Source organism: Lagenorhynchus albirostris, chromosome 17 (genome assembly GCF_949774975.1).
Source record: "Lagenorhynchus albirostris chromosome 17, mLagAlb1.1, whole genome shotgun sequence".
In the NCBI taxonomy this organism is placed as follows: Eukaryota; Metazoa; Chordata; class Mammalia; order Artiodactyla; family Delphinidae; genus Lagenorhynchus; species Lagenorhynchus albirostris.
Window position 1 is genome coordinate 36,949,467 of NC_083111.1, and position 15,838 is coordinate 36,965,304.

Sequence of the window (15,838 nt, forward strand, 5' to 3'; positions counted from 1 at the left end):
ATGCTCCAACCAAAAGACATACACTGCCTGAATGGATAAAAAACAAGATACAACAGAGACCCACTTCAGATCTAGGGACAAATACAGACTGAAAGTGAGGAGATGGCAAAAGGTATTCCATGCAAATGGAAATCAAAAGAAAGATGGAGTAGCAATACTCACATCAGACAAAGTTAGACTTTAAAATAAAGACTGCTACAAGAGACAAAGAAGGACACTACATAATGATCAAGAGATCATTGTAAGAAGAAGATATAACCATTTAAAATATATATTCACCTAACACAGGAGCACCTCAATATATAAGGCATATGCTAACAGCCATAAAAGGAGAAATTGACAGTAACACAATAATAGTGGGAGACTTTAACATCCCAGTTTCCTCAATGGATCATCCAGAAAGAAAGTCAATAAGGAAACACAGGCCTTAAATGACACAGTAGATCAGATGCACTTAATTGATATCTATAGAGCATTCCATCCCAAAAGAGCAGAATACATTCTTTTCAAGTGCACATGGAACATTCCCCAGGATAGCTCAAATGCTGGGCCACAAAGTAAGACTTGGTAAAGTTAAGAAAACTGAAATCATATCAAGCCTCTTTTCCAACCACAACACTATGAGATTAGAAATCAACTACAAGAAAAATACTGCAGAAACCACAAATACATGGAGGCTAAACAATAGGCTACTAAACAACCAAGAAAAAAAGAAGAAATCAAAAAATATCTAGAGATAAATGAAAACGAAGATGCAATGATCTAAAATATATGGGATGCAGCAAAAGCAGTTCTAAGAGGGAAGTTTATAGAGATATAAGCTTATCTCAGGAAAAATCTCAAACAAACAACCTAACCTTACACTTAAAGCAACTAGAGAAAGAACAAACAAAACCCATAGTTAGTACAGGAAAGAAATCAAAGAGATCAGAGCAGAAGTAAATGAATAGAGATGAAGAAAACAATAGAAAAGATCAATGAAACTAAAATCTGATTCTTTGAAAAGATAAATAAAATTGATAAACCTTTAGCCAGACTCATCAAGAAAAAAGAGGGGAGAGAGGCCAAATCAATAAAATTAGAAATGAAAAACAGAAGTTACAATGGACACCACAGAAATACAAAGGACCATAAGAGACTAGTACAAGCAATTATATGCCAAGAAAATGGAAACTTAGAAGAAATAGACACATTCTTAGAAAGGTGCAATCTTCCAAGACTGAACCTGGAAGAAATAGAAAATATAAACAGACCAATTACAACTACTGAAATTGAATCTGTGATTTAAAAACTCCCAACAGACAAAAGTCCAGGACCAGATGGCTTCACAGGCAAATTATATAAAACATTTACAGAAAAGTTAACACTATCCTTCTGAAACTGTTCCAAAAAACTGCAGAGGAAAGAACACTTCCAAACATTCTATGAGGCCACCATCACCCTGATACCAAAACCAGACAAAGATACCACAAAAAAAGAAAATTACCTGCCAATATCACTGATGAACTTAGACACAAAAATTCTTAACAAAATATTAGCAAACTGAATCCAACAATACATTAAAAGGATCACAACCCATGATCAAGTGGGATTTATCCCAGGGATGCAGGGATTTTGAATACCCACAAATCAATCACTGTGATATACCACATGAACAAATTGAAGATTAAAAACCATATGATCATCTCAATAGATGCAGAAAAAGCTTTAGACAAAATTCAACACCCAGTTATGATAAAAACTCTCCAGAAAGTGGGCATAGAGGAAACATACCTCAACATAATAAAGGCCATATATGACAAACCTACAGCTAACATCATATTCAATGGTGAAAGCTGAAAGCATTTCCTCTAAGATCAGGAACAAGACAAGGATGTCCACTCTCATCAGTTTTTTTTTTCAATATAGTTTTGGAAGTCCTAGCTGTGGCAATCAGAGAAGAAAAAGAAAGAAAAGGAATCCAAGCTGGAAAGGAAGAAGTAAAACTGTTACCGCAGATGACATGATACTATACAAAGAAAATCCTAGATATGCTACCAGAAAACTATCAGAGCGCGTTAATGAATTCGGTGAAGTTGCAGGATACAGAATTAAAACACAGAAATCTGTTGAATTTTTACACACTAACAATGAAAAATCAGAAAGAGAAATTAAGGAAACAATCCCATTTACCATTGCATCAAAAGGAATAAAATACCTAGGCCTAAACCTATCTAAGGAGGCAAAAGACCTGTACTCTGAAAACTCTAAGATACTAAAGAAAGAAATCAAAGATGACACAAACAGATGGAAAGATATACCATGTTCTTGGATTAGAAGAATTTATATTTTCAAAATGACTATACTACCCAAGGCAATCTACAAATTCAATGCAATCCCCATCAAACTACCACTGGCATTTTTCACAAAACTAGAACAAAAAATTTTTAAATTTGTATGGAAACATAAAAGACCCCACATAGTCAAACAAATCCTGAGAAAGAAAAATAGAGCTGGAGGAATCAGGCTTCCTGAATTCAGAGTATACTACAAAGCTATGGTAATCAAGACAGTATGGTACTGGCACAGAAACAGAAATTTAGATCAATGGAACAGGATAGAAAGCCCAGAAATAAACCCATGCACCTATGGTCAATTAATCTATAACAAAGGAGGCAAGACTATACAACAGAGGAAAGACTTCTCTTCAATAAATGGTGCTTGGAAAACTGGACAGCTACATGTAAAAAAAATGAAATTAGGACATTCTTTAACACCATACAGAAAAATAAACTCAAAATGGATTAAAGACCTCAATGTAACAACAGATACTATAAAACTCTTAGAGGAAAACATAGGCAGAACACTGACATAAATTGCAGCAATATCTTTTCTGAGCCGACTCTTAGAATAATGGAAATAAAAACAAAAATAAACAAATGGGACCTAATTAAACTTAAAAGCTTTTGCACAGCAAAGGAAATCATAGACAAAATTAAAAGACAACCCACAGAATGGGAGAAAATATTTGCAAATGATGCAACAGACAAGGGATTTGTCTCCAAAATTTACAAACAACTCATGCAGCTCAATATCAAAAAACAAACAACCCAATCAAGAAATGGGCAGAAGACCTAAATAGACATTTCTCCACAAAAGACATACAGATGGCCAAGAGGCACATGAAAAGATGCTCAACATCACTAATTATTAGAGAAATGCAAGTCAAAATTACAATGAGATATCACCCCACACGTCAGAATGGCCATCATCAAAAAGACTACAAATAGGGCTTCCCTGATGGTGCAGTGGTTGAGAGTCCACCTGCCGATGCAGGGGACACGAGTTCGTGCCCCAGTTCGGGAAGATCCCACATGCCGTGGAGTGGCTGTGCCCGTGAGCCATGGCTGCTGAGCCTGCGCGTCCGGAGCCTGTTGCTCCGCAACGGGAGAGGCCACAACAGTGAGAGGCCTGCGTACCGCAAAAAAAAAAAAAAAAAAGACTACAAATAATAAATCCTGGAGAGGGTGTAGAGAAAAAACCCTCCTACACTGTTAATGGGAATGTAAATTGGTGCACCCACTATGGAGAACAGTATGGAGATTCCCTTAAAACTAAAAGTAGAGCTACCACATGATCCTGCAATCCCACCCCTGGGCATATATCCAGAGAAAACCATAATTTGGAAAGATACATGCACCCCAATGTTCATTTCAGCACTATTTACAACAGCCAAGACATGGAAGTAATCTAATTGTCCATCAGATGACACATGAATGGATAAAGAAGATGTGGTATATTGGAATGGAATGTTACTCAGCCATTGAAAAGAATGAAATAATGCCAGTTGCAGCAACATGGATGGCCCTAGAGATTATCATACTAAAGTGAATAAGTCAGACAAAGACCCATAGCATATAATATTGCTTATATGTGGAATCTAAAAAAAAAGAACTTATATGCAAAATATAATTAGACCCACAGACATAGAAAACAAACTTATGGTTTCCAAAGTAGAAGCGGGGATGAGGGATAAATTAGGAGTTTGGGATTAACATACACATACATACTAATCATAAAATAGATAACCAACAAGGACCAACTATATAGCACAGGGAACTATATTCAATATTTTGTAATAACCTATAAGGTAAATGAATCTGAAAAGGAATATATATATATATGCGTGTGTGTGTGTGTGTGTGTGTATACATATGAATCACTTTGCTGTACACCTGAAACTAACACAACATTGTAAATCAACTATACTTCAATAAAAAAAAATGCAAGTTCGGATGTTGAAGCTGCAGCAAGTTATTCAGAAAATCTAGCTAAGCTAATTAAGAAAAGTGGCTACACTAAATATTTTCAATGTAGATGAAAAGCCTTTTAGTGGAAGAAAATGCCATCTAGGACCTTCATAATTAAAGAGGAGAAGTCAATGTCTGGCTTCAAAGCTTCAAAGGACAGGCTGACTCTCTTGTCAGGCTGATGCAGCTGGTGACTTTAAGTTGAAGCTAATGCTCATTTACCATTCTGAAAATCCTAGGGCCCTTAAAGAATTATGCTAAACTACTCTGCCACTACACTATAAATAGAGAAACAAAGTCTGGATGACAGCACATCTGTTTACAATATGGTTTACTGAGCATTTTAAGGCCACTGTTGAGACCTACCACTGAGAAAAAAAAATTCCTTTCAAAATATTACTGCTCATTGATAATGTATCTGGTGACCCAAGAGCTCTTATGGATATATACAATGAAATTAATGTTTTCACGCCTGCTAACACAACACTCATTCTGCAGCCCATGGATCAAGGAGTAATTTTGACTTTCAGGTTTCATTTTTTACGAAATAGATTTCATAAGGCTGCCATAGATAGTGATCCCTCTGATAGATCTGTGCGAAGTAAACTGAAAACCTTCTGGAAAGGATTCACCATTCTAGAGGCATTAAGAACATTCGTGATTCATGGGAAGAAGTCAAAATACCAAAATTAAAAGGAGTTTGAAGAAGTTGATTCTAACCCTCATGGATGACTTTGAGGTGTTCAATTTCAGCAGAGGAAGAAAATGCAGAAGTGGTGGAAATAGCAGGAGAACTAGAATTATAAGTGGAACCTGAAGATGTGACTGAATTGCTGCAATCTTATGATAAAACTTTAATGGATAAGGAGTTGCTTTTTATGGATAAGCAAAGAAAGTTGGTTTCTTGACATGTAATCTATTCCTGGTGAAGATGCTGTGAAGATTGTTAAAACGACAACAAAGTATTTAGAATATTACATAAATTTAGTTGATAAAGCAGCCACAGGGTTTGAAAGGATCGACTCCAATTTTGCAAGAAGTTCTACTGTGGGTAAAATGCTACCAAACTGCATTGTGTGTTACAAAGAAATGGTTCATGAAAGGAAGAATTGACTGATGCAGCGAACTTCACTGTTGTCTTATTTTCAGTAATTACCACAGACACCCTAACCTTCAGCAACCACCTCCATGATCAGTCAGCAGCCATCAAAAGGGAGTCAAGATGCTTCACCAGCAAAAGGATTATGACTTGCTGAAGGCTCAGATGATGGTTAGCATTTTTTAGCAATAAAGTATTTTTTAATTAAGATATATCCTTTTTTTAGACATAATGCTATTGCACACTAACAGAATAGTGTAAACATAACTTTTATTGCACTGGAAACCAAAAAATTTGTGTGACTTGCTTTATTGCAATATTTGCTTTATTGAAGTAGTCTGGAACTGAACTTGTAATGTCTCTGAGGTAGCCTGTATTTTATTCCCACCATACTTCTAGACCTCAGTTCTCTCATTTGTAAAACAAGATGATTGAAATAGAAGATTTCAAGCACTGGTCCTCAATGCCAGTCCACACCATGTCATGTCTGGTCTACAGTAAAACGGTGGAGCTGGGGTGGGGGGGGCAGCAGGGGAGATGACATTGTTCATATGCATAAGTTTTAATAGTCTTACTTGGCAAAATAAGCTTACATGTTCCAGGAACTGTGCTGGGCACTTTACCTCTGTAATCCCAACAGCAACCCTAAGAGGTAGGTATTATTACTATTACACCTCTTTACATGAAGAACCACAGTTTAGAGAAGTCCCCAAGGATATATAGCTACTAAGTGGCAGATTCAAACCCCAGTCTATTAGTCTCCAAATCTCAGACTCAATCAAGTATGCAGCCAACTAGCTCCACTCTTTCTCCAGGACTTCTCAAATTTTCCATTAACTAGTCATAGATATTGCTTCTCCTTTTAACCTTAAATTCTGTGTCCTCCAAGTGTTGCTAAAGTTTGTCCATATTCTTCCTCTCTCTCATATACAGACACACACACACAGACACACACACACACACACACACACAACACACAACACACACCTTACTTCCCTTCTTAATTCTATCTACTGAAGTAAAAAGGACTTTTATTAACCTTGATTTTTTTGTTTTGTTATGTTTTATTTCTTTCAATCTCCACAGGAATGTCCAGTTCCTGTTAAAAGTGGCTACCCAAGAGAATAGATACACTGACATCCTGTTTTAGGTGACATGAGGAGAATGAATAACCAGTTAAATTGAGTAGGAAACAGTGATAGTGAACATAAGAGAACTGTTCTCTTGGGCCCTGGTCCACTATATCTGTCTATTATATCTGTTCTTTTCAACATAGAATTTCTCCAGAGAAGCTGCCAGTTGCCTAACCTCTTCATTCATAAATTTAAGATCACATTACACTGTAAACATTAGCAGGTCATATGTTACAGCATTCCTCAAAGGCTTTTTTTTTTTCAATTTTTTCTTCCCTTGTAATGTTACTAATTCCATACAAGGCAATCTGATTAAATACTATTCATATTCTCTAGAATATTCACAATTATTTACATTTCTTTACTTAACAGGGATAGTAATGATATAAAAATTTCAGCACAATTTTCTTTATGTCCAAAAGTAGCTAGCTTATTTGTAGCCAAATTTTATTGACCCTATATGAACTCATCACTTCTAAGTAACCAGCTTGAGGCTGCTGGTTAAATCCATAGTGACTTTGAGATTCTTTCATAATTGACCTACTCTGTTCTGTTTACTTCCACATGTAAATATAAAGCTTTAAATCTCCTTTCTTTCTTCTCATTAAAGAACAAAGTTTGTATGGGTAAAGGAAGAGGTGAAAAAATTCAACACTAATGCCAAATCCAAGGAAGCCTTTAAGACACTTTTATTTTTTTAAATTGCTATTTGTGTCTAACAATTCTTATTTGCTTGCCAACTCTAAAAGGAGCACTAAGGAAGTTGATATTAATTAAATTTACTATTTAAGTGTTCAACTGAAAAAGAAAATAGCTAGTTTTGTAGGTATCATCTATTTACACAATAAAGTTCTCTAAAAGATGTCCCTTATAGAAAAAGTATTTACAATGATATATATTGCTTCATGACTTAAGGTTTTAGCTTATGACTTTTCCATAAAACATATTATAAAGCCCCCAGTATTCATCTTTCAGGGTTCTTAGAGATACAATAATCATTGGCTGACTTTTTTTTAGGCTTTTTCTAAAGAGGAAAAACTACAAATACCAAAAATTAAATTAATATTTAATTTCAAATTTTGAGACAGATTGAAATTTTAAAAATAAAGCCTAACCATGAAAGTAGAAATATATTTAATTTAACCAGTATACTCTTTATACCAGTTTATTACTTAAAACTGTAAAAATCTTACTTAAAATTTAGTTGCTCTTCCCAAAGTTCAGTAAAAAAATGTCTTTCAAGTTTTTTTGAATATTTCACTGAATTAATATCAAATAAATGGAATAAGATACCAAGCTGTTAATAAACACTTCGACACAAATGCCAATAATAAATGCACAATCACGAAAGCCCAGAAAAATTATATCAACATCCTACAGACGTAAAACAAGTTTAAATAATTTTCCACATAATAAGTACAAAGTCCACATTTGTAGTGAAGTTCAGTATATTTCATTTTAGTGATAATCAGAATGGATTTCGTTGAGATGTGGATAGACACTGAAGATAATTGTAAATGACTGTCCATGGTCAGTCTCATTTTAGAAAGAAAAGAGCCAAATGGCATTACATTTAAATTCCTCATGAAATTTTCATAATGGAGTTAGCTTTAAACACCTGGAGGCATCCTTGTATGATAAAAGAGAAATAGCCAGAGGGAAGAAAGGATAAAAAAATGGCCGTTTCGGTATCCAGCCCACATCTACTTGTAAGTAACATTATTGGAGTACTTTTTTAGGGAGATGTCAGATAATAATTTCTGCTTTTATTAATGAAAATCTCCACTTACCGTAGCTTCATTGCAAACCGTGCACTTAACCACATGCTGGTGAAGCTTGCCATCCAAATTGATGAGAGATTGGCACACACGGCAGTTTATTACTGGAATACCACTGGCATCTGGACTGGCAATGGCTGTATACGGAGGTGGGAGTTCCGCTAAAAAGATATTAGCCACTGAATCAGAGTCTCAGAGATATTACGGCTGGTTTGAGCAAATAAGCAATAGAAGTAAAGAAGGAAAACTATCAAAATTCTCCTGTTCTTTATGTTTTTAAAGCTGGCCAACATAATATAGTTTCAGAGCAGAAACACATATAGGACTATATTGTGAAATAGAATAATTCTTAGCTCCTAAAATCCAAATCACACCTGCCTAGGTTTACACCTTTTATTAACCTATACTCGAAATATTCACTCCATTTCTATGTGCAAATTCATAGAGTTTGTAATAGGAAGGTGATAATTTATGCCTAAAAGTAAAAATCTTACATTAATGATCTGACTCCCAAGAAATAGAAATAGTCAATGAAGACAAAGCTTTAAAATCACTTACATATATACATATACATAAATTGTGTAGTTGTCGTGCTCTGTTTATACTAGAAGCAGTATAATAACTGCTGAGTATGACAAGAACAAAATAGGGTTTTGGTGGCAGTCAAGGAGAGACAAAAACAAACCCAGGAAAACTAAACATATCAACATGGAACATGTTCTAATTAGAATGGAATTATGCTAATTTCAGAGAAAAAACAAGAATGAAGTAAATTTAACAATTTTTGTCTCAAACTTTCACCTAACATTAAAAATCTAGAAAATGTATCAAAGTATTTATGGGTAAAAAATATATTGTCTGGGATTTAATTTAAATACTCCAAGAAAAAGATGGGTTAATAGATGCAACAAGAGTATATTTATGAATATAAAGACACAGAAGGTCATTTTGCTCTTACTACTTTTGTGTATGTTTGAAAATTCTGAAAATACAAAGATACACACACACACACACACACACACACACACACACACTGCTTTTTGAGAGTCCTTAAGTCGACTGATTGGGTAGAGGGTAGAAGCTCAGTTTCAGAATTGTGTTCATATACCAGAAGTATATATTTGTTACAAAAGTTAGAGAAAAAGAATCTAGATATACTATTCCAGAATGGGATTTCTAAAGGGGACTGCCTAGCCTAATTTTGTAGCTATCTTAATTATAGGAATAGGAGCCCCTTTCAAGGTAAGATTTTGTCATAGCCCATCTAGAAAAGGCTACGCCTCAACACATGATTGAATCCCCACTAAAGAGAACTGATAGTTCAAGGGGCTACTGTGACACTATAAAATACAATAACAATAACTAATCATGAAAAGAGCTATTTTTGAAATAGAGATTTTTCTATCCACTGGATTAGATTCTGAACTCTATGATAGTCTGAAATGAGTTAGAGCACAGCACATTATGGTATGTTTAAAATCCGCATATTACCACCTGGCATCCTTAGGGTATATCAGGTAGATTTTTTAGACTTGCAGAGAATTAACAACAAGTGTTATCCATTCAAATATTCATAATAAACCAAATTTCTGCAGCAGCCAAGGCTCTGAAAGAGGTCACATTGAAATGACAATATGCACACATCCCTGGAAGTCTTATACCAGAACACTGTCAAGCACTGAGTTTATAAAGAAGCTATAGATGTCTAAATTATAAAAATAGTTTTATAATTTATAAAACTATAAATTAGGTACACGAAAAGCTGCTCAACATCACTAATTATTAGAGAAATGCAAATCAAAACTACAATGAGGTATCACCTCACACCAGTTAGAATGGGCATCATCAGAAAATCTACAAACAATAAATGCTGGAGAGGGTGTGGAGAAAAGGGAACCCTCTTGCACTGTTGGTGGGAATGTAAATTGATACAGCCACTATGGAGAACAGTATGGAGGTTCCTTAAAAAACTAAAAATAGAATTACCATATGACCCAGCAATCCCACTACTGGGCATATACCCAGAGAAAACCATAATTCAAAAAGACACATGCACCCCAATGCTCATTGCAGCACTATTTACAATAGCCAGGTCATGGAAGCAACCTAAATGCCCATCAACAGATGAATGGATAAAGAAGATGTGATACATATATATGATGGAATATTACTCAGCCATAAAAAGGAACGAAATTGAGTCATTTATAGAGACATGGAACGGCCATAGAGACTGTCATACAGAGTGAAGTAAGTCAGAAAGAGAAAAACAAATACCGTATATTAACGCATATATGTGGAATCTAGAAAAATGGTACAGGTGAACCAGTTTGCAAGGCAGAAATAGAGACACAGATGTAGAGAACAAATGTATGGACACCAAGGGTGGTGGGGGTGGGATGAATTGGGAGACTGGGATTGACATATGTACACTAATATGTATAAAACAGATAAGTAATAAGAACGTGCTGTATAAAAAATAATAAATAAAATTCAAAAAACAAACAAAAAAATAGTTTTAAATCCTTGAAAGAATTTAAGGTTGATGCAGAATGACCTGTAATGTATTAATCAAGAAGAAAAAACAGGTTAAAGGATCAATGTGTCAAAATACATTTGAGCCTGTGCAACTTGCAGATTATTTTATCAGATCTTGGTAAAGAAGGTATTGTTCTGGGAAAAAGCATACACACCTCACTAGAAATTCAAGACACACTGCCTGGTGTGTAATAATAATTTTTTAAAAATAATTATTAGCAATAGCATTATTAATAAAAGTTTCTTCTTTTGCCTTTTCCTTGAGTTATAAAGTAACATAAAGTAGGTCTCCCATTAATTCCAGGTTTCCACCTTACATAGTGTGATAGAAAAGAAATTTAAAGGCAAGATAATTTCACAAAGAAAACAAGGGTATTGAGGGTGAGGGGAAGAGGCCACACATTGCAGCTACATATAAGGATGGTAAAACCCATGCACTCCAACAGGCAAAAGTTTTGTTCAGTGGAATCTCCTAAAGATTTCAATGGTTTATCTTTTTTGGTTCTGATACATTTGAAGTGTATCAGAACCAACAAGACCCTGTGAACTTTTCCTCTAAGATTTGTACTATATAATTTTTAACCTGTAAAAAAAGAAAAGCTTTCAATGACAAAAATATGCCAGAATCTTCTGGAGGCTTGGGAAGTGGAAGGAGGGGGAAAGAATGAGTGAGGATTAGAAGTCTAAAATGGGAAAGACTATAAACTCCATGAGGCCAAGGTCATGTTTGGCTTGTTCAGGACTGATACAGCACTTGTTATAAGTGCTTGGTCTATGATAGGTGCTCACTAAATATTTATTGAATGGATGATGGATGAATAAATGAATGAATAACTGAATCACTGAAATTTATCAGGCTCATCTATTTCTCCTGGGAAAATGATACTAAGTATATTACCACTACTCTCCTTGGAGAGGAGCTAGGGTCCTGGCAGGGGAGTACAGCATGACTGAAAAAAAGGCTCTCTTCTATATATAGAATACCCTCTCCAAATCATGCACTGAGAGAGGGAAGTGGACAGGGGACACTGGCCTGGCCCACCAGATAAGTACAATCAATCCAAGAGATCAATAGAATAACAGATGTTGCAGCCTAACTGCTCCACTAAACAGTGCTTTCAGGCATATAATTTCAATTTTCTGTCCATTAATTACTTTAGCACTAAACTGATTTAGAGATATTTCTTGTACTTTTATCCCAAGGAAACCTTGACCTACAACTCCATCTCCTCTTGTAAAGGACTTGTAATTACAGAAATTTATTTCACTGTCAGTAAACCTGCAATGATTAACAACTTAGATTGTTCATTTTGTCTCTTTTCACTTTAAAACAGTCAACAGATCACCACTGTTATACCTATTTTAAATTTCTGCCCTGGATAAAAAGTCCACTGTAATCTCAGAACTTGGGATCATTGGATATTAAGAGTCACAAAAGTTCTTCATTTTGGAAGAGTCTTACTTGTTATTTAAACAATGATAATTTTCTCTATGGGGTTTGCCTAAGAGAAAAATCTTTTTTCTCCAAGTGAGCAGTATTTGTTAGACCAGTAGTCCTCAAACCTGAAAAACCCCCTCAAAGTTCCAGAATTATACAGTGTTAGAAATTCAAGCAATCTTAGTCTAGTATTTAGTCTAATTTCTTCATTTTATGGAAGAGGAAACTGAAGACCAGGGATTCTGACTTCTTAGTAGACTTTTATATAGCACTTCAGCAAAGCCAAGAGCTGACTCTTCTCCCAGAGGTCACTCCATAATGACAGCTGCCTCTCTTAATGAATAATGATTTAATATAGGGAAAAGATGTAAGGACTAATGGGGATTCTGCACAAATACTTAGACAAGAATCAGATCTGAGTTAAAGGGGATTAGGAGGAGGAGAAAGAAGAGTCAGGGAAAATGAAAATTAGAACATAATATGAAGAAAGAATTAGTTCATGATAAAAAGTTCACAGGGCTTCCCTGGTGGCGCAGTGGTTGAGAGTCCGCCTGCCGATGCAGGGGACACGGGTTCGTGCCCCGGTCCGGGTAGATCCCACATGCCGCGGAGCGGCTGGGCTCATGAACAATGGCCGCTGAGCCTGCGCGTCCGGAGCCTGTGCTCCGCAACGGGAGAGGCCACAACAGTGAGAGGCCCGAGTACCGCAAAAAAAGGAAAAAAAAATTCACAGTAAAACTGAGATTCGTAAAAGAGACAAGACAAAATAACATAGATCACAAGGCATACATAATGGTCTTCCTTAAAACACTCAAAAGGAACCATTATTATTCTATAAACCCACAAGTGATCAAATTACACTTTCCCATCATAAACATCAACTTAATTTATCTATTTTATGCCCAAAAGCTCCTCTTTCCTGCTAATTCATGCTGGTGTAATAATCCATACTTCATTTTTTACCAGATATACCCAGATATAGCATTTTAAAGGTTGCAAATGTTTTGCTGGATAGCTCTGATCTTTATTATCTCAGTTATTCCTTTATAAATCTCTGCAGTGACAATATTTTCCAGTTTAATTCACTTACTTCACTAATACAGTGTTATATGCAGTCCTGGCCCTTGACAAAGATGTACCAAAGTTGAAAAATGACATCAGATTAAAAAGAGAGATCATTTAGAACACTATGATTATAGGATGAGCAAGAAAAGTATAAAGGACCAGCCTGTGAGGAAAGCTCTGGCTTTTTCTCCTCCATAGGATTTTTGTGGAGAGTATGGTTAGGGACAGGTTGCACTTCGCTGCTATGGGATATCTACTTCCTGTGTAAAATCTCTCCAGTCCAGTTCAACACAGAGAAAGGGGAGACCACCTTCTGTTCCTCCCCTCTCTGAAACCAAAGAAATAAAACTATTCCAGGAGACTCTTGGATTCTTCTAGAACCATTATACCCTCATAAGGATCCATCTGGCTAAAGTCAGTTTGGAAGGTAAATGTGCCAGCTATTAGGCTACTGACTCTCAGCTCCAAATCCACCCTTCTATGCTTTGTCATGCTGGTGCTAAAACTCTCCAAACCACATTTTTTCTTTGTCAGCTGGCTGCAGGTTATGTTTTGTTAATAGGAGGTGATAAACAGAACCTGCAAGGTTGAAGGAGGAAGAAGGGACTTGTAGCCCTTTCTCCAGGTGTACAAAATCTTTCTCAAGGGCTCAGAGACATCACCACCAGTGGGCTGGTGCCTCTGAGAAGTCATGTTTCAGTTATGTTCCTCTAAATTACTAAATTTTAATAATTCCAATCTCTTCCCTTTGTTCTCACCACCCTAGAGGTAATAGCTGCTTCCTGCATTTAATACCTATTTGATGTTAGAGTAATATCTTTACCTTTTAGTTACCTACTTAACAACTTTATACCAAATTAATTCTTTCTGTTATATTATATTGTTTGGTTTCTATCTTCAGGTCCTAACTGTTATAAAACTCATACCAGGTGTAATCCCAGGAAACAGACCCTCAAAAATGGGATTGGAGAAATGGGTTGGTCATGCCTTGGGCTTGAATGCAGTGCTGAGCTCCTTTACCAGTGAGACATAGTATGGTAGTGATTGATGGCATGCAGTGGCATCCTGGTGAATCAGATTATCTCCTATAGATGATTGTGATATTTGAGGCGCCTTTACTTGACCATTATGGCAGTAATAATTACTGTGTGGATTGTGATATGGGGTAAAATGAGAATCTCAGGTCTTTAAACTCTCAGCGCAAGTCATGGTCAGAGAACTTCTATTGCAGCCCTAAAAATATTGCTTATTTATAATTGTCACAGGGCTTATATTGCTGAAAATCAAATACAAAATTTATTTGTATAGATAGCTAAATTATAAGGTCAGGGAAACCCACAGCCTTACCAAGTCTGCCATGTGAAACTTAGGACACTGATTGCAAAGAAGTGGAACTCTGAAACTTGGAATGGGGCCATCTAGTTGTACCCAAACAGAGCTGAGAATCTTACACTCCTGAGTCACTCTGAGCCTCCCCTGTGAGTGGAGCACAACATTTCTTCTTCTATCTGAGAATATGAGCCTCCTTTTAATGGAAAACTGTAATAACCTCACCTGAAGTAGTTGTCTTACAAGGAAATGACCATTTTCCTTAAGACCCATCATCAAACCCCTTATTGCCTCAAGACCCATAAACTAGGATGAAATCTCAACAAGCCTTAGGAGGACAAGTACAAAGTGTGACTCAGAAAGAAGCAACTAATACATCAAGAGAATTGCAATGTTTTGATAATATATATTGTCAGAAACCTGGAGAATATGTGTGGGAATGAATCTTATGGGGGTTAAAGCAAAGAGGATGGAATATAACACTGAGTTGAGCGAAATTTAATAATCCTGGTGTACTTGACAGATGTTCTGGTTTCAATGTTTGTTTTAAATCTGGAAGTGGCTCTATCAGTTTACTTGTTGGTTTGATGAGACCTGGCCTTACATTCAATGAGGTTGAAATGTCAAAACATCCCTAGCATGATGCAGAGGAAGCAATCAAAGGTTTAAGGAGTCAGGAATGTTAGAGTGAGTTTATCATATGAAATCTGCATCCCACACCCCACTACATCCCCTGAGAGGACCCAGAAGATATGCCTTTAACTAAGGCATTGATTTATACGTTATTTAGGGGAACACAAGCATTCTGCTGTGGTGGCTCTCCTACATAGGCCAGGCATTACAGTGCAGGATGACTCCAATAGAGATCATGGAATCCCAGAGTAACAGAGGCCAAATGGCAGCACTTAAAAGTCAAAGACAAAGTGGGTACATTTAATGTAATGGGAAATAGTGGATATTAGAAAATTTTGATCCATAAGGACCTTTGGCAGTGGCTCATTGAAATAAGCCTAAGAATGAAATGGATGGGTAACCTACACAAATGTTACTTGGTTATATATGATAGAAAAATCTAGGTCTTAAAACCAGCAACATGACTTGAATAGCCACAGTGATGAGTCCTAGTTTTTCAACCAGTTTCCAACAAAGCTAATTCACAGACCCAGAGCATC

At 36.1% G+C, this 15,838-nt stretch overlaps 1 protein-coding gene across 1 annotated transcript in view; it reads right to left on the reverse strand.

The window, feature by feature from the left end:
• The window catches only part of PIP4P2 (phosphatidylinositol-4,5-bisphosphate 4-phosphatase 2), an 84,379-nt gene that overhangs the window by 53,364 nt on the left and 15,177 nt on the right, over nucleotides 1–15,838 (reverse strand). Inside the window, exon 2 of the mRNA XM_060127625.1 lies at nucleotides 8,312–8,460. Within this exon, the coding sequence (XP_059983608.1) occupies nucleotides 8,312–8,460 (149 nt within the window). The remainder of the gene's footprint in view (nucleotides 1–8,311; nucleotides 8,461–15,838) is intronic.